The 21,073-nt window shown below is 30.8% G+C and overlaps 1 protein-coding gene across 1 annotated transcript; it reads left to right on the forward strand.

Moving 5' to 3' along the window:
- The first annotated feature begins 1,222 nt into the window (after positions 1 to 1,222).
- Positions 1,223 to 9,759, forward strand: LOC123302296 (histone H4-like). Its single transcript, XM_044885167.1, has 2 exons — positions 1,223 to 1,520; positions 9,749 to 9,759. Exons 1-2 carry the CDS (start codon positions 1,226 to 1,228, stop codon positions 9,757 to 9,759), a joined length of 306 nt encoding a protein of 101 aa, XP_044741102.1. The 5' UTR covers positions 1,223 to 1,225.
- Positions 9,760 to 21,073: the final 11,314 nt, after the last annotated feature.

Genomic DNA, 21,073 nt, shown 5'->3' on the forward strand with positions numbered 1-21,073 from the left:
AGATCCCAAGTAGAAAGAGGACTCCTATCAATATTCAAACAAATACGTTAGGAATTACTCCGCGCTCTGATCAATCTCCGCATAAGAAATAGATCCATTAATTTATATAATATGTTGTGTTCGTAATTTACGTACACTAACTAACATAAATTACGGAACATTTTCATAAATGATATTCTTAAATCTAATAACAACAAAATCAGTATTCGAGCTGATGACACTGCCATCTATACAAGCTTTTATAGAGCGCGAAACCATTTTGCCATAGCAAACGTAGAAAAAGCCCTTAAAAAGATAAATAGTTACTTTACAAATAATAATATTCAAATTAACACTACCAAAACCGAAGCTATCATTTTTTCTAAACAAAGCATTACTCAGAAAATAGCAATTAACTTTAACAACAAGAAAATTATAACTAAAAATTATATAAAATATCTTGGAGTTGAAATGGACGCTAAACTTCGCGGCAAAAAATTGTCTTACCAAATCCAAGGCAATTGCAAATCAAATTAGACGACTATTTCTAAGCAAATATCTACCCATATCGAGAAAAATACAACTTTATAAAGCTTGTATACTTGGCACATTAACGTACGCAATAGATGTGTGGGGCCCTCTAGTGGCCAAATCATTTATCAAAAAAATTCAAAGCTATCTAAACAGGTAGCTCAAGTTGATGTAAGATGACGACTCATCCAATAACAGTGACACAAACCACGAGCTCACAAACACCGACAAAATTGAAGACATTATTAAAAAGCGGACATTAAATAGCAAGATGAAAATACTGAATCACACGAATACTTAACACATTACATAACTCCAAAAATCTTTCCAGGTAGTCAAAAAAATACATCTACCTATCGAAAGCATTTGTTAACAAACGAGAGGATCAATAAAGGCTCTGCCACACTCCAACCCTCTCTAAAAATAATTAATGAGGTTTTTGAAAATTTTCTCCTCTTAATTTAAGTATTTATCAACTACAGATATTATTAACATTTTTATTCAAAACACTTTTATGTTATATTAAGGTAGTAAGGAACTTAAATTAAGTCATATTATTTACATATGTAACGAATGTAAAAAAAAAAACAATTTACTCAATATCAATTAATAGATTTGAATTTGAAATTTCGGCGCTCACATACATTACAATACTTGTGGGGTTAACAGACGTGTTATCCGTTCATTAAAATATTGTAAATAAAATTATATTAAAATGACTGGAAAAGGAAAAGGTGGAAAGGGTCTTGGAAAAGGGGATGCAAAACTTCGTAGAAAAATTTTGCGAAATAATATCCAAGGTATTACAAAACCTGCAATTCGTCGTTTAGCACGACGAGGTGGAGTAAAACGTATCTCTGGTTTAATTTATGAAGAAACTCGTTGTGAACTTAAAGTCTTCGTTGAAAATGATATTCGGGATGCTATTACATATACTGAACACGCAAAACGTAAAACAGTTACAGCCATGGATGTTGTTTATGCATTAAAACGATCACGTCAACGTCAATGTTCGATTAACAAATTTCATAATATTACGTTTTCATTATTGACAAAAAAAGTATTTCTAAAATTGAAATCTTATACTATAATAAATATATTTATATAATAAATTTTTTAATTATTTATATTAGTCATAGGGCTTAGCAAAATGAAACTATACTACTTTTGAAGAAAGTTCACTGACTTGTGGCCGTGTAGTCTGTATGTCCGCTAGTCAACGCGACGTCCGTTGGTCCGTCTGTCTTCCGAGTCGGGGGACGTAAGTCTGTCTGATGTCCTGGTCAAGCAGGCTCCGTCCCTTTACCGCAGCGATGTGGAACTTAAATTTTAAAAAATAGAAAAGAAACTTCAAGGGCTGTTACTTGAAGACAGTCTGATGCGATCTCAATGTATGAAAGGTGCCTATGACGACAGCCTTCTGCATAGAAGAGATAAGGTGATGAAGATGAGACCTGCAGACCGGAATTTGAGATAGATTCGTCTCAGAGAGTGGGACGAATTCCGCCAAGGCAACCGATAATGGGGACAACCATTTTGACTGAGTAGCCAGGGTGTAGTTGTCGTAGTTCTTGTAAGAGATCAAGATATTTTGTCCTCCTTCGTGACTATGTTTGTTTCTACAGGCGCAGAGAACTCGATGACGTACATAGTCTTGGATGAGATATCCTGGAGCACTATATCAGGCTTAGTAGCAGAGAGCTGCCTGGAAGTTGGGAACAAGAAATTCCAGAAGACAATGCATTTCTCGTTCTTGACGCCGGACTCGATTTCGCCTGGAGCATATGGTAGGACTGGCGTAGGGTCTACTTCATACTTGTGTCTCAAGAAGTAGTACAGCACGCGGAGGGCAACGTTATGGCGATGTATGTAGGTGTTCGAGGCATAAGAAGGACATGCCGAGATGAGGTGTATCAGCGTCTCCGGCTGAGATTTGCACGCTCTGCACATGGTGGTGGAGACTGCTTCCTTACATACATACTTTTGGTGAGTTAGCGTCGCTATCACACCATCTTGAGCAGTGATGATAAGCCTTCTGTTTCGGACTTCAGTCTAGCTGGTCGGAGAAAAGAGAACGTAAGATCAACGGAAAGACTCAGGTGTCTAAATGGCGGTAGAACATTCCCTGTTGGTCACGATTCCGATGATCTTCGAAGAGGGAGCGTATATCAGTTCCTTTCACAGCTGAACGAGGTCAAGATTTGGAGAGAAGTGCCACGTTATCATCGAGATCACGATTAGACGGATCAAAAGGAAGGCCCCATTTAGACGCTGCATGTTGTGCTGCAGAGAACAAGAATGCTCCTTTACCCTGTAACCCGTGATCACACACGAGTTCCATAAGAGGGCCAGAACTATTTATGAACTGACAAGCTATACCTTAAACTACCCTATCATGTAGACATTTAACGGATAGGAGAACCCTACCTCCTTGCTGGCGTGGGAGGTAATTACGGGGTACAGAAGCACGTGGGTGCAAACTACGATTGACGTTCATGAACTTGCGAATGCCTCTATTCAGTTCCTTGAGCTCCTCTATTGTCCATTTGATGGAACCAAAAGAATAAAGAATAGAGAGGATGGGAATTGCAAGCATATTAGCAGCACCTTATGGATCCCAGACAATTCTGATTGCCAGATTTGTCGAAGACGGTGCCTATACCTGCCGCGAAGAGCTTCCTTGACAGTTGACACACTTTGAATGTGGTTTTCACCGACACCGAAATATGTGTGGAGCTCTTCTACATCGAGATGTTTCACGATGCTTCCATCTGTGAGCTACACGGCATCGTAATCAGGGACACGACCCCGCTTACAATGGCCGAATTCCATGCCAATGGCCTTCGTTTACTGATGAACAGCTTTGAAAGCTTGATGTAGACTGCTCTCAGAAGAAGCATAAAGTTTCAGGTTATCCATATGGAATAGATGAGTTGCTTGATGCTTCCTATCTGTCGGGGGACCACAACGGTAACCAGTTTCTTCTCGCAAAATTAATGTCTCGTAGACCAGATATTTAAATAAAAATATATTTATTTAAATAAATTTTCAATTCAATTTACAATTGTATAAAGCGTTAAGTAACAACAATTAAAAATTTAAAATATTTTAATGAAACAAATTATCTAACAATCCAAACTTATGCCAAAAGATTGCGTAACAAGTCTGATTTGTACCTTAGATAGTTAACTTTATATATGTATATGTTAACTTTTGTACAACAATTGTGACCGTCCAGATGGTATAACATTAATATTATTTTAATATTTAAGGTCAGCTTTCTCATAATATTTAAATATCAGTTTTCTGAGAAACTAATTGAGTATAGCAATATTCAAAATAAACTCTCAAAAATAACTTTTCTAATTTATGTAAGCTAATAAATTTTTATTTAACAAATGCGTAACGTGAACAGGTAACATTATATTATGGTTTTAAGTATCTAAAAAAATATAACTAATAGAAGATATATAATTCCTCCCTTCTTAGAATATAAATTAGGCCAGTTCCAAATCTGCTGTATTTTCAAATCTTCTATATTTTCTATGTGTAGATGTTCATTTCCATATTAATTTCCAATATTTCAGCATTACGTTGGGTAACAAATATAGCCTTGTGCCATTATTTTGTAATTATCATCTCTTATAGTAGTAGGGATAGGATACATAGTCGTTAAGTATACAATTTAATGTTTTCAATTCTAACAATTTATATAAATGTTCTAAGTTTATTAAATTAATATAATATATGTTTATAACTAACAATAAGTTTGGATTAATTTCAATTTGTTATAACTCAAAATGTATTTAAAAATAACGTTTTTTTTTCTAATTAAATAACAGTAATTATGTTGTATGTTCCTAATTTAATGCGAATAGTCCTTGAGTATTGCTCATGTCGTTGTAAGTAACAAATAATTTAAAACCAATTATTTTTTTCTCACTTTAATTTTTCGATTATGATATTTTTGTACTTTCTGAGCATTTATTACTTTAAGAGTTTTACCATTATTTTCTATTACTTTATCTTTTGTAAATTTGGGTGCTATTTTGTTTCGTCTATTCTGTACAAAAACATTTTCACCTACTGCTACGTTTGGGGGGTTTATTCGATCTTTGTTTCGGACTTAAAATAGTTGCTTTTATTTATCGATTTGTTTAGTGATTAAATCTTTTATAATCTGTATTTCCTCGGTATGTTTATTAGCATAATTAGAATGTATATTATCGGTGGTAGGTTTTAAAATTTGATTATATCTCATTCCCTTTATAAATTCAAAAGGTGTAAGCTTGGTACTTGAATGTATGGCATTATTATAAGTTAATAAAGCCATATCTAATTGCTCTATACTATTGTCAGATTTTTGTGAGTAGTTTTTATTTTTATTTTATTTTTTTTTATGATAATCACAACTAATGTGATTACCAATACTATAAAGAATAAGAAAATCGTTAAAATCATTGCCTTCGAATTCCATACCGGGATTCATAAACGTAGCTCTCCATATTTACTAAATTTATCTATGATAGTTAAAATATTTGTGTTATCTACATGAAATATATCTATGTGTAAAATTTCAAATGGTTTGTTTGCCTGTTGTGTTTGTGTCAATTTGATTTTTAGTGGATGCCTTTCATATTTGTTTAGTTTACAGACAACAGAATTATTTATATATTTTTGAATCTTTGACTATATATTGTCAAAATAATATAACCTTTTAAGATGATTTAGTGTTTCATCAATCCCACGATGGATTGATAATTCGTGATTGTCTTTTATTATTTTCGTTTGTTCATCTATGTTTTCAACATCCTGTAAGAATTTAATACACCGAATGATTTTTAATTTTGAATCAAAATATTTTACATATGCTCTTTGAATTACATTGAAGATATTGTCTTCTGTGTAGAAAGCGTTTTGGATATTGTAAACCGTTTCTGTAAAATTTTAATAGCTATGGATTCGTCTATTTTTGGTATTGTTAATTTAACATGTTGTCTTGTTTTAAAGAATTTAATTACTTTTCTTTCATTTTTTGTTCCTAAATTAATTATTATTTGTTGTGAAAATCCATTTAATGGACATTCGGATATTCTAATACCGGGATTAAGATTTTCTTCGGCTGAATGTTGGGTACTATTGCTACTTAAATGGTTTATTTGAACCCTAGATAATGCTTCTACATTAGTATTTATTTTACCAGGTTTATGGTCTATATTGAAATTATAGTCGAGTAGTTTTATTTTCCATCTCAATAATTTCGAGCTGGCCTCTTTTAAGGAAAATAACCATTTTGGGCGATTGTGGTCCCTTTAAAATATTAAACTTTTGCCCGTACAAATAGGGTCTAAACTGTTTACATCCCCAAACGATAGCAAGTAATTCCTTTTCAATTGTGGAATAGTTTTGTTCGCTTTTGCTTAATGTTCTAGAAGCATGTCAAATTGGTTTGTCAGAACCAACAGTACCTTGTGATAGAATAGCTCCTATAGCAAAGTTAGACGCGTCTATTGTTAAAATAAAAGGTTTTTATAAAATCGGGATATTGGAGAATTGGATGTCCCTTTAAAAATGTTTTACAAATTTCAAATGATTCTATATAGGCTTTATTTTTATAATCTACTACTTTATTTTTACGAAGTTGTGAAGTCATCGGTTTTGTTATTTTAGCAAAATATTTAATGAATTTGCAGTAATATCCGATTAGTCCTAAAAGTGATTGATTTCCGTGACAATTTTTGGAAGTGGATATATCTTTACGTATTTCAATTTCTTTACGTAGAAATTCGCATTTGTCTAATTGTATTTTAAAATTGTGCAGTCGTAATTTATCAAACACTTTTTGAAGAGTTTCAATATGTTCTTGTAAAGAAGAAGAGAATACAATTATATCATCCATATATACTAATACGTTTTTTCCAATGTATGATAACTCACGATTTTACTCACGATAAAAACAGGATAATTTGTTGTTTTTTTGTTTACTTATAATCATGCATACGATATTTATTTACATCACGGTCTATCCGACTATATTTCATGAAATATGATACATACAGGCGTAAACTAAACATTGACAAATATCTTGTCTAGTAATCTTAATTAAAGAGAATTGAAAAAAATACACTCGAACCAGGACTCGAACCCGGACTTCTTGGATGATCGTATGATGTTTTTTTCAAAAAATTCGTTGATTTGTTTTGTTACTTCTTCTTTTTGAGAATGAGGTAACCTGAATCCTTTAGTATATATAGGCATTTCGTCTTGGTATGTATGGAATGTTTTACATCGGACGTGAACGTTATGCTTTCTATTGTTGAGTAAAAAATGTTTCTATACTTAGAACACAACTGTATTAAAGCATTTTTTTCTTCGTTAGTTAGATGACTAACACGTAAATTCTGAATAGCAAATTCGTTATCTGATACGTTATCAAATTGTTCGTTTATGTTGGTTAAAGTTTGGTAGCGATTTATAATTTCTGCTGTAAGTGGTTGACTAATTATAATACTCTGTTGTGAATCAGAATTATTAACTAATAGAACAGTGTGCTTTATTGTTTATCACATTATACAAGCCATCTATTATTTTTAATAATTCGTTAAATTTAATGCATGGTTAAAACACGTCACCATCTTTTACGCTAACTGGAGCCTCTATATAATTTTGTTGATAAGGTTCCAAATGGTATATTTGATACTGATGCAATGTTTTTTTATACAATTTGTTTTGAACTCTATCAAAAGTTATTGTATCATTTTTATAATTTATGTTAGCACTTAATTTTTTTAAGGTATTACTGCCTATAATTCCATCAAAATGGTGATGAAATTTAAAAATTAAAAATTCTAATGGTTCTGGGTTATCCAGTTGTGGGTTATAATTAATAATAATTTTTTCAGTAATTTCATGATTTTTAAGAGCTGTTGCAATAGTTACTTTAGTTACTGTTTTGGGTGCTCGCTCGAATTTCTTGAGAAGTGCCTTGAGAAGGTTCTTCGTCGTCAGCGACACGTCTAGTCTCTGGGACTAGTTGGGGATCCAAATGCAAATTTGATTGCTCTCCCTCATATCCGCGAGAGCTACCCCCTATAGGTAAGGTAGAAGCGTCACCTGCAGGTGGTGGGGTTCTGTAGGGCTAGGTCGACTACTACCCGCCTGAGGACCAAAAAATCTTTTTCTCAAATTTGCCATTATTTGGATTTGATTCATTTAGCTCCGCTGAGTCAGCGCGGACCCACCTCGTTGGCCCATTTCTTGAGAGCGGAACTGATGGTTACCGGGTATGGCACGTGTCATTGTGTTAGGCATGGACGTGAGGTTATGCATTGCCTGCCCTTATTATTATTATAATTATTCCTATTATTATTATTAAGTTTTTCATTTTGATTGAAGCCAGTTTTATTTTCTTTTTCTATTTATTGTCAAATAAATAATTAATATAATATATATACTAGCAACAGCCATACCACGTTGAAAACACCGGTTCTTCTCCGAAGAAGTACAAAAAATATATTGAAATAATAGACTCCAACCAGAACCTCCAATATCACATTTACACTCCCCAAAAATGAAAGAAAACATGCATTCAAACTCAGAGGCATGGATAACGCCACAGACACAGGTGAAATTAAAGCAGATCTCGAAGTAAAGCACAACTTAAACATCGAAAAGGTCTTCAAACCAAAAAACTCAAAAATGGGTTATTCTTAGTAGTGTGCGATGACACCATTTCATTCAAATATCTAGCGAAAAATGTTCGATATATAAACAGAACAAAAATAACGTGGGAAAAGCGGCACATTACCATCCCCCCGTCATCCAGTGTAGGCGCTGTCGAGCCTAGGGAAACTCAACAACGAACTAACAGTCCACGCCAACCTGCCGTAAATGCGAAGAGAGCCACTGAACCAGAGATTGTGAACATATTAAAAAAACAGATTCTCCCACCACCAAAAACATCAAGTGTGCAAACTGTCAAGGGAATCACTTGACCTTGACCGCAAAGAATTTCCAGTTTCCTAAAAAATTGGAACATAAAATAAAACCCTCCAAACAAGACAAACATCCAAAAACAAATAGGCATACTCACCGGTTCCAATACCAAAAATCAACCCCTGGATAAATAGCCAAAATTACCCAACAACGGCAACGCAACACATGCAGAATCAAACGATTCAACAAAACCAACAGTAACAACCACAACGCCAAAACCATCAAAATAAAATGAGTGGATTGAACGAACTAACGGCGGAATTTCAACATAGAAAAAATGCTAGCACTAGAAAAGAACTGAACGTAGCATTAATAATTAGCAAAAACGAACTTGAAAAATTTATCATCTTCAATAATTTTGTACAAGAAAAGTTCGGAAAAAGTCCAAAAACACAAGAGTAGGGGTAAATTGCGGATTCTGGCACATTTTGGACTTTGGACTGTGACGTAGTTTTCTTATACGACCTTAAGTGCATTGTCTGAGAGGTCATTGAAACGCATTGGATGCATTTTTTGGGAAAGTGCATTGCCCGAAGGGTCATTGCATTGTTTACTTTTGGGATGCACTTTTAGGAATGCAATTTTGAGTTCATTGAACTGATGATGACGTATTGTTTCAACAATTAATTCAACAATGAGAACCTTCTCACTCGGTAGTTGCTGCCCAATTGAAGTATGAAGTGAAGATGTTAGTATAGAAATATACTTTTTTTAAAAAAACAAGAGATAGCAGTGGGATTTGAACGCTGGTTTCCCGGGTGCGAGTCTGAATACGTAACCACTCGACCACAGAGGCTAGTTAAGTATACAGCAAAAAAGTTGTATAAATGAAACAAACAGAATTAATCTAATATATTGTAATGGAAAAATTTTGAAATGCTAATATTACCAAATTTACATATTACTATTCAAAACTGGTTTTTTCAATTATAATATGAATATAATTATTTTGATAAGATTAATTAATTAACTTTGCACCTGAAAATAGTGAAGGACATCTTTAATTTATTCTATTCTATTTTCAATAAACTTGAAGTATTTATGGAAACTTGATATGTACACCCATAGTACGTTGACATATAGTAAATCGGTATTTTAAATTTGGTCACAGATGGTTATTATGAGAGGTGTTTTAAAAAAAATACTAATTATGTAAATATTTATGTTTATTTTTTCAAAGTATAAAAAATTTATTTTATTGTATAATTTTAAACTCATTTAATAATAATTCCTTTATTTTTAGATAATCACTAATATTATTGCTTGCTGACCAATTCTCACTCCCGCAAACATCTTCCCCAGTTTGATCTATTTGTATAAATTCACCATTAGCATTCACAGGAGACTTAATTTTCTTCAACAACCATATCCATATATCTAGATTTTTTGAAAATGGATAAAATTTCAGGTTTATATTTCTTGCTTTACATGTATTAATAAGACATTCTAATGCTTTAACTCTACCACGGCTTATGCATGTAATTAATCCATCATACAAATATTTGTCTAAGCTATTTTTCTTTAAAAATACTTCAATTACTCCATCAAATTCAGTTGATCCGTTGAATGATTCCTTAATTTCTTGAAAATGTTGTTTGAGTTGGTGGATGTGTATTATTTTATATTTAATTAAACAATCAATTATATGGTGATGATTTCGTTTGACAGCCATAGATAAAAAACTTGATAGAATAAATTTTGGATATTTTGCTAAAATGTATTCTATTAGCTCAAGATTACCATATCGAAGCGCTGCAATGTAGAACTCTAAATGCACATTATATTCATCTTGTTGTATTTCATTGTTGAGGCTTTCAATTGTTAACTTACGTAAGCTAGCCAAGATATTTCAAACAGATGTTTTTAACAGCAATTAACGCGATTTTATATCACCAAAAAAATCCCTCCCAATATTCAAACATTTGCAGGTTAACAAAAATATATATTTTAATCAAAATAATAATAATTATAATAATTTATTTGACATAGATAGAAATACATGGCTAACGTTAAATACATTAGTTATATACAGTGCATTAAATTTACATTAAATAATACACATGGTATACAATAATTTTTTTTATTACTAATGACCAACCACACATGATTTTTTACATTGTATCATTATTTATTATTATAGAATATGATTATTAAGAAAGAATTTAATTTTTTTAATACTTTCATATACAGATTACTACATATATATATATTAATAATCAACTAAAATAGACTCTTCTAATTTTTTCTTTGTATGATTATTTTTTTATACTTCCATATACATATAATTTATCTATTCGCGATAAGAGTCATGGATTCTATAAACATTTGTAATTGCACATTTACCCTTATGCATTAAACATCTATTGAAACACTTTTTTTCACTTTCTTTATATAGCTCTTCGTCAAAATGCCACATGTCTTCAATATTTGATACCACAGCATTAAATAACTCTGCACACCACTCAACTTTTTCAGTACCTTTCACAATAATGGTTTCTTCTTTTTTTAAAATGGAATTAACAATAAATTTCACATCTTCTAATTCTGCAAAACCATCCTCCCAATCAAGGCAATGGTAATAGTTGGTCAACCACTGATTCGATCTTTGTGCTTTTCGCCCCAGAAACTCCTTTCTATATGGTGGTTTCACTATAAAGTGTAAAATTTCATCACCATTTTTTAGAATTGCAATTTCTTTTAAAATAAAATTATTATCATCATCTTTAAACTCATGCAAATCAACAATAGTCAAACTCATATCTATAATATGTTCCATCAGAAAATATCAGTATGCAATAAATATTGATTTCCCATATGTGTTTTTCTTTTATATAGAAAATAATAAGCAGGAGGGGGAGCCATATAAAAAATTAGATATTCTGTTTTATCCGAAATATACTATGCAGCTATTATTCAATTTACGTAAAATGTAGTATAATATTTCATCCATCATTGAATTAGGATAAAATCAGTAAGCAAAATATGAATACACTAATCTATATTCAAGCTTATTAGGCATAATATTTTATCATAAAGAAAATAATCAAAAGTGCTTCTGTTTAATAGAGATTTTATTTATTTATTATATTACGTATTCATTTTCATATACTTTAATTTATGCTTAATCTTCAAATTTTTTCACATGTATCCTAACGTTAAGAATTTTGTCTCTTAACACTTCATTTTAATTCGAGAAGTTGAAGTGAAAACAAGTAGAAGTGAAAACAAGAAAAAAAATGGATTTCAAAGAGATAATGTCTGTGATTGCGCTAATTATTCTTGTTACACTAAATATATTATATATTCTTTGTTTTTATTATTCGACTGTGCAGTAAGTTTATCTGTAGTTTTTTTTTAAATCACATATGCTTTAAATTACTAAAAAAAAATTTGTGTTTGCAGTATGGAGAGACAAAATGAGAGGGAGGGGTTTAAGTATGATTCTACAGTAAAAAAACATTTAGAGTAAGTTTTCATGTTCGATTAGCTATATTTATACGTTCTTAAAAAAAAAAAAAATTGTTTTTAGAGAAACATATATGAAAGATGACGAGTTTAATATGAGGTAAGGCTTCTTGTTTAGATTAAAATAATAATAATAATAAATATTTTTTTGTTTTACAGCAAAATGATGGATAGTAGGATGTAAGTTTTTCCTTAACTTTTCTTCATTAAATATATGTTTTTTTCTAATTTGTATTATTCTTAAAGGAACATTACGCATGAGGAATTAATTGGATTAATGAGTGTGGGGGAAGAAATATTGAGAAGTCTAGATTACCTATCTTATGCTCTACTTAATGAACTGAATAAAACTCAAACTTAAGTAAGGTTTTTTAAATTTTTACCATTTTGTGATGTTTTTCATCAATTTTTATAACATTTTTATCAATTTTATAACATTTTTATCAATTTTATAACATTTTTATCAATTTTTTTACTTTTGTGAATTTTTTTACTTTTTGTATGTTTTTTCATAAATTATATATGTTTTTAATAAAAATATCATCTAAATAAGGATTTTGTTTTACTTAATAACAACCTCTTTTTAATTTTTTCAGGTTATATTTATTTTAAATAATAGTACAAAATTGTTAATAATCAATATAATAATTTAAGGTAAGAGGAGAAATTTGTAAATTTTTTTCTATAATGTCGGGATATTCCATTAACAATTCCAATAAAAATTTCTTCAATAGTAGATTTTTTTCTTGTTCAATCACTGATGAAATATTTGAACGCCAATTCCCAAATTGTGCTTGTGAGTTTTCCTCTGCCAGGAATTTGTTAGTCACCATTTGCATATAACCAGGAATATTTAATGATTCCAATATTGAAAATTGAATGTCAATAATTTTTTCTACCTTAAACATTTTTTTAACTGTTTCATCACCCAGAAAGATAGTAGAATTACCCGATGAAAACTTAATTATTTTCTTGTTATAACAATCATGGGAGAAATAGTAACATCACCAATTACAATATCCACCAGAAAGTTATTTATATTATTTATATAATCCAAAATAATTTGTTGATTATTTAAGAGTTGTATCCATTGCAATTTAGTAAAACTTATAAATTGACCACGATGTGTTTTAATTTGCATTATATTTGATAAATCAAAAGGTGAAATTCCAATAATAATAAATTTTGTTTCACATTTATTCAACTGAATTAAAGATTTTAATAATACATCTTTTTTCATATTTAGATAATATTGATCAACCTGCTTCTGAGCCATTGTTAACGTTTTACAGTTTCGCGATGGTTACTAATTAATAATTTTTGAATTAAAAAGATGTAAATATATAGTGAACATGACATCACTCCCACCATCTATCGGAGTATATGTAAATGAAGTCAATCATATATGGATAAATATCTACTACATAAGCGAGACATATTACTTATGATTAGCACCATCTCATGCTTTGAAATTAAAGTTGTGAGACCACTTAAAATGAGTGCTATTACTTCTTTAAAAATGTAAGATTTGTGTAAATGTAATATTACTTTCATATTTTTAAAATACATTTTTTTTTTTTATAGAATTGATGAAAGCGCTAGAAAATTTCAAGAATATGAGAGAGAATTTGTTATAATATTGGAAAAAACTCCGTAATTTCAATACAATGTATGACTATGTTTTATATCATCATCCTCATCTATTTTCAACATTACGAACCAATGGAACGTTTAAATATTATTTCAATTTAATTAAAAAATATAACCCCACATTAAAAACAATAGAAGAACGAGATTTGGAAGAATTGTTATCACTATATCACTCTTCATATCCAGAAGATAATGATGATGATATGTTACTCTTAGGACCCATAGAAAGACGCCCATTGTTATTTTATGAGAAATACCGTGTTGAGAAACTGTTTTCAAACAATAAGAAAGAACACACTATCAATAGAAAACGCAAATTGTTTACAACTATACCACTCATAAATCTGGAATATAGCAGTGATAGTGGGATTGAGGATGAATAAGGTTTTATTAAAAAAAAATTGTTAAAAAAAAAATTTTTTTATTAATTAATAAAATGTATACAAGTATTTATGTAAAAAATGTTAACAAATAAAATTATTATAAACTAAAAGTTTTTTTATTATGGAATAACTTTCAACTTGTTTAGTAAAGCTATACCAGTTTTCTGTTTTTTTCTGAGAAATCTTTAGCAGCTATTTTTTGTAGTTCTTGAAGATTTTTAATTGTTTCTTCCAAATTTATACACTTTTTTTGTAAAATAGTTACACTACTCTTTAGGACATCAATCTCTCTTGTTTGTAAATTGCTTATATTAGTATTTAACGATTCGACGTCTTTTTTTGAATGAGATACAAGATCTTTCAATTCTTTCATGGATTTCAAGAGGATACTTTTCTCTCTAAGTAAATCTTTCTGCATATTTCCATTTATTTCACTTATTGTTTTAAAAATGCTTTCCTTCACATTTCCAATCAATTTACTTAAAGTTGAAAGGATACTATTTCGCTCATTATTTAATTGATATTTTAGATCTTTGATGTTTTTTCTTTCTTCTTCAAATTGCTCCTTCACATTCTTATCTAGTTCTTTGATATTTGCTTCCTGTCTATCAATTTCCATTTTTATATCATTCATTCGAGTGCTTAACCCCAAAAATTTTTTATCAGATTTTCCATCTAGCTTGCGATAACCAAACTTATGCATGCTCATTGTAAAAATGATAGTTTGTAACTGTATAACAAACTATTTATATTATTCTCTTAATATCTCCTGTCTGCATTTTAAATTCGAAAAGTGAATCAGAAATTAATAACACATAAGCAGTTGTTTTATCAGGTATAGCTTTTTTACATTCAAAATCAATGCGAATATCCACAGAGTTTGTTGTAATAATTTCATTTTGTCGTGAACAATCAATGCATACAATAGGCGTATATCTCATAAAATCTTTGATATCAAATAACGGTTTCTCATAAGATTTTTCTTGGTTATTGTAAGATGATTTAAATCTGATATACATATCGTAAAGTGTTGCAAATCCTCCTGAATTTTGGAAAAAAACATCTTGAGCGGGAAACTGACGCTCATTAAGAAATAGGCGAATAGAAGTTAGATCGTTAAAATCGAATATTTGATTATTTTTCTTAAAATCATCTATCCTATCAGTCTGCATAGCAAAAATAACATAACGTGGAGCATTAAGATTATTTATTGATTTCACCATCCACGAATGCTTATGTGTTGTTGGTAGAGTGGGGTATGTAACTAAATCATAGCTTCGGAAGGCCACATCAACTGTTACATTGCGCTTTATTAAATCCAACAAGTGTAATCTTGCAACATCATTAAGATGAATTGTGGGCACTCTCCACACTATTTTTGTAATATCAATATTTATTTCCGAATCACTTTTCACACTATTTCCATCATTACGTGATCGCACGAGAACAAGCTCATGCTTGGTGTTGGTTATAATTTTCTTATATGTAGCAAAAAATGGGAGTAGTAGAGATAGAGGTATAGTAAACAGAAATTGACCATCTTTTGTTGAATTTAACTTTGTTCCATCCAATTGACCATCAGAAATCCATGAAGCATTTGATAAACCCCTAACCTGATCCGATGTAAGCAAGGCTAAGCCATTTAATGTTGAAGCAATACCAGGGTTGTATACTGTACAAATTACTTGTTCATTCATTTTATAAGATATAACTTCAAATAGGTGGGCAATTCCATTGTTTATGAGTGCTGAAGTAATGTTTGTACCATCTGCTTTTTTAATAGTTCCTTCTATTAGAAGATCTGATTCGCATAATAATAATATTGCATCCTTATTTTGAATCCCAATTCGTATACTACTTCCATGTGATAAACTACTACCGCTGTAGGGTGCATAACTTATCAACTCTTTTGATGTTATTTCATTATCAAAATGCACCTTCTCTGATAAGTTTAAAATGTTGTTATTCATTGTTTTAAAACTTTTAATCCAATTGATTTTAAATAATCTATGTTTTCTTTCAACAGCCGTGTTTCACGTTTAACCACTTTTTTCTTAATGATACATTTTTTTGGTGAAGTTAGATATTTATTAGAATTATTAAAGTTAATCATCTTTTCTTAGAAGTAATCTTACAAGAATTTCTGCCCCTCTCAAATTTATAGGACGATTCTCTTGATCTACAAGGTTGACTATCAACTGAGTTATTTCCCTAGTGTTTACAGGTAAATATATTATTTCACTAGGAATGTCCACAATGCGATAACCACTTTCTACCACTATTGGAGATTCGTGTATTATTGGAAGTTTTTGATCTTGAAAAAAGGCATTTTCCACAATATTACATAATATTCGAATTGTGTTTACAACACTTATTTCAATTGGTAAATCAGATGTGTGCTTAATATCTGGTTTTAATACTTTTTTCGAAAAACCAAATACTTTTGCAATTGTATTTTCTACTTCGAAATGAATGGTGTATTTTCCTTTAATGTCAATTTAGTATGTATTTAAGTTTACGGTAAACTTGATTGAGGGAAATTCTCCTTGAGGGAAGTAGTTTAATAAGTGCATCCATTTCGTAAGTACCTGTAGGCACATAATATGATGTGCTACCATATTTAAAATGGTTGTTGAAATCGCTAATGTTTGGGATTGTGTTGAATGCAATGAAGCTCACCAATCCGCAAGAATAATTACCATCTAGCTGAATTGGAGGGAAAAAATTTTGCTTTAATTCCGATTGATTACCTTTTAAGGATAATGTGTAGGCCATATTAAGTATTTGTAATAAATAGTAAAAATGCTAGACAAAGGTGTCCACAAATTGATCCGCTTTTTTGAAAACTGTTATAGTTATATAGAATATTTTTTCCTAGATAAGTTATTATTTCAAGTGGTGGGGGTACATCTCCATAACTATCAAAATAATATATTTTAGACTTTTTCTTGAAGAAGCAAATCCAGTGAGATCCTCTTGATGATGAACTAGCAAGATTTACTATAGCACATTCTCTTTGTAAAGGTTTTTTTGGTAGGGTATTTCGCATGTATACACCCCTAAAGTGTTTAATATATTTTTTACCAAAACTATCTAATTCTAAATCAGTTAATGCTCGAATCGGTAATTTCTGTAGTAATCTTAAGGTTTCTTCATCTTTTGATATGGTCTTAAATAAAAACCCCGCCCTTTAACAGCTGCTTCTTCCAATTTTTTATTTTGACAAAGTGGATAGAAACATATTATGAAACAAACTTCGGAAACTTGGAATGCCAATCAACATGATAGATATTTTAAAATCAATATATAAAGAACCTACTTGCTGCGCTCGTATTGATAGATTTTCGACCACTGAGAAATTCCAGACGCATAGAGGATTACGGCAAGGATGTCAACTCTCTGCGATTCTATTCACCTTATATATAAATGATCTACCGGAATATCTTGAAAATATCAACACTCTGTCCCCATGCTTAGGAGATACTGAAGTTTAAACTTTATTATATGCTGACGATGTAGTACTTTTTATACCATGTATATATGAAATATACATAGTATTATAAGTTTAGTCCCAAGTTTGTAACGCCTAAAAATATGGATGCTAAAAAAAAAAAAAATTGGTGTAGGTGTTCATAAAATTACCTAATTAATCCATTTCCGGTTGTCCGTCCGTCCGTCCGTCCGTCCGTACGTCCGTACGTCCGTCCGTCCGTCTGTGGACACGATTACTCAAAAACGAAAAGAGATATCAAGCTGAAATTTTTACAGAGTGCTTAGGACGTAAAAAGTGAGGTCAAGTTCGTAAATGAGCAACATGGGTCAATTGGGTCATGGGTCCGTAGTACCCATCTTGTAAACCGTTAGAGATAGAATAAAAGTTTAAATCTAAAAAATGTTCCTTACAAAAAAATAAACAACTTTTGTTTGAAACATTTTTTGTTTACCCGTGACAGCGCAAATTAGTTCAGAACATAATTGATATGTTATATATAACACATAGTATCAATTATTTGCATAGCAACAACATTGTATATTTCAAACATATACGTCACTTAAGGGATTTTATTATCTGTTTGTGTATAACATATACACTATAGTAACTGATGAAGTGAGAAGAAAGATACACGTGTTAGGTACTTAGTGTAGTAAAGTGACAATCTGTCTTTACTTGCATAACGTAAAAACAAATATACAATATTTTAAACTTATTACCTTATGTATATAAAAACGTGAGTCAATGTGATTCAATTCCATTAAAACAAATATACTTTTGATCTAAGATCTAACCAATCGGTTGATTTTTATACCATGTATGTATGAAATATATATAGTATATTAAGTTTAGTCCCAAGTTTGTAACGCTTAAAAATGATGATGCTAGGAAAAAAATTTTGTCATAGGTGTTCATAAAATCACCTAATTAGTCCATTTACGGTTGTCCGCCCGTCCGTCCGTTTGTGAACACGATAACTCAAAAACGAAAAAAGATATCGAGCTGAAATTTTTACAGCGTATTCAGGACGTAAAAAGTGAGGTCAAGTTCAAGTAAATGAGCATCATAGGTCAATTGGATCTTGGGTCCGTAGGACCCATCTTGTAAACCGTTATAGATAGAACAAAAGTTTAAATGTTCCTTATCAAAAGTTAAACAACTTTTGTTTGAAACATTTTTTCGTAAACATCACTGTTTACCCGTGAGGGCGACAATTAGGGCGGAAATTTTATAATATGTACTATACTTGATTATCAGTTATGTATGTGTCACATGTTGGTATATGTAATGTGATAAAGAAATCAACACTGACTATACATGGTATTTCAACAATTAACTCAGTCAATTGTTTGTTTTCACTTGTTTCGTCATCAATTGGAGGGATGAAACGTGCTCTTACTGGCATTGAAAATTATTGCAATACTTCGAAGATGGTAGTTAATGTAAAGAAAACTTAAATGCTTAGGATAAGTAAAGGAAGGAAATTTAGCCAAAATGAAAATTTCATTATCAGTAATGAATATATAGAAAATGTCTTCAGCTTTCAATACCTAGGTTTTGCATTAACAAACAATGGTAACTGGAAACTACATCAACAAAATATGTTGACTAAAGCGAACAGGGCACTAATGGGTGTCAGAAAATTTATATATAAGTACAAAGATTTTCCAGTCAGCATTATAATTAAAATGTTTAAAACAATAATTACTCCAATTTTAACATATGGTAGAGAAGTGTGGGGTCTAGAAGGATGTGGAATAGAAATAAAAAATTTCACTTATAAGTTCTATAAGGAAATATTGGGGATCTCTGTATCTACGCCAAACTGTGCGATCAATATAGAATTAGTATTGACATCTATAGAAGCATTTGTCCTGCAGCAATGTATGAACTACTACTTCAGAGTGCATTCATCAGAGAAGAAAATGCAGAAAATTTGTATGTAGATGATAAAGAATAGAGCTCACGAGTGGGGAATCAAGTGGCAGGATCTATTGTCGGGAAGTGGCAGTAGGGTTAAGAAGATCTTGAAGGAAAAAGCAAAATATTACTTTCTCGCAAGGGCTTTGAGTGAGGCCATGGAAAAAAAAAACCTTGGAATTCTATATGACACTGAATCATTATGAGCGGGGCGCGCAATATGTAAATTTGTATGGATTTGGGTGAGAAAACAAGAGGGAAAATGGAGAGGGTGAGAAGATATGTTGTTTGTGTGGTTGGGGAGTGGAAAGTGTGAGGCACCTCATACATTACTGTAAAGGGACAGAAGGGATTGAAAGGGATGAAGTTTCTAGAAGAGGCTAGGACAGTTCCATAGACATTATGGGAGTGTGTAAAAAAGAAGATTTAGAGATAATCTAAATAGTATCTAATAAAAGGGCATGATGTATACATTAAAAAACCACAAGTTACATGAAAGTCAGTTCAGTCGTTTAAAAGTTGAGAACTGTTTTATCGAGGGTTTATCAAAGTTCATAAAATTTACTAAATACTTCTGATACATTTCTATGCAATCATAATGTGTCACAGCGAAGCGTGTCATTGTATAGCTAGGGCTTTGGCCCTAAAATTAGGTACCCGCACCAAAATAATGAAATTGACAAAATTGACAAAAAGAGTGATAAGTGACAGCATATAAAGTGAAGGTTATAACACAATTGTCTTTGTATTTAAAATTGAAGTTTTCTAGCGAAGCGGTACTTCACAGCTAGTTGTTCTAGTTGTGTTCACAGCTAGTTGTTCTAGTTGTGTTCACAGCTAGTTATTCTAGTAGTGTTGCTAGTTAAATTATAAGTAGTTATTGATTATTATGATTAACATAGAGTAATTCAGTTAAATTAATCTAATGTGATTTTGACGACATTCAGCAAATTTTACATATTGAAAATCATTCATGGTATCTAGAAAATTTTTTATTAATTAAAACTATAAAATTATTTGTTTATAACACGTAGAAAAAATTATAATTTTCTCTAACTCTTCTATTATACAAAATATGGATTTTATTTTTTATTATTTAATGCATAGCATATGAAACAGTTTATTTCCATTTCCAAACCATTCTTGCTTGTTTTGACTTGTCATATCTTGTTTGGAGACTCATATACATAAGATCTATTGACACCCCGACACCCGCACACTCAGAAGAGACAGCAAGTGTGTATCAGAGACTATATCAGTAAAGAGATGAATAAGTTAAATGCGCAAGTTTAAGGAGATTTTTATTTCTAACTGACGATGATAGAGGGTGTAACAAGCTAGTAAATTATAAATAAAAACAAAAAAAATTGTAAAAAGTTGGTAATACTGAAATATTTTAGTTGGAAAATATTTTAAGTTTAAGTTTGTAACAATTGATAAATTTGTCATATTTGTTAATAACTGAAAAATTTAATTCAAAGAGGTTATATTACATGTATCAATTTAAGTATCATATATTAATCTTGAGTTATTTTGTAAACAATGACACATTAAATTTAATATATTTGGTATAAAATTAAAATATGGCATTGTGTTCCATTCGTTAAGTGTTGAGAACGTTCACATAACCAAAATAAAAATGTTATTTAGAACAGAC

The sequence above is a fragment of the Chrysoperla carnea genome, chromosome X, assembly GCF_905475395.1.
Source record: "Chrysoperla carnea chromosome X, inChrCarn1.1, whole genome shotgun sequence".
NCBI classification, from domain to species: Eukaryota; Metazoa; Arthropoda; class Insecta; order Neuroptera; family Chrysopidae; genus Chrysoperla; species Chrysoperla carnea.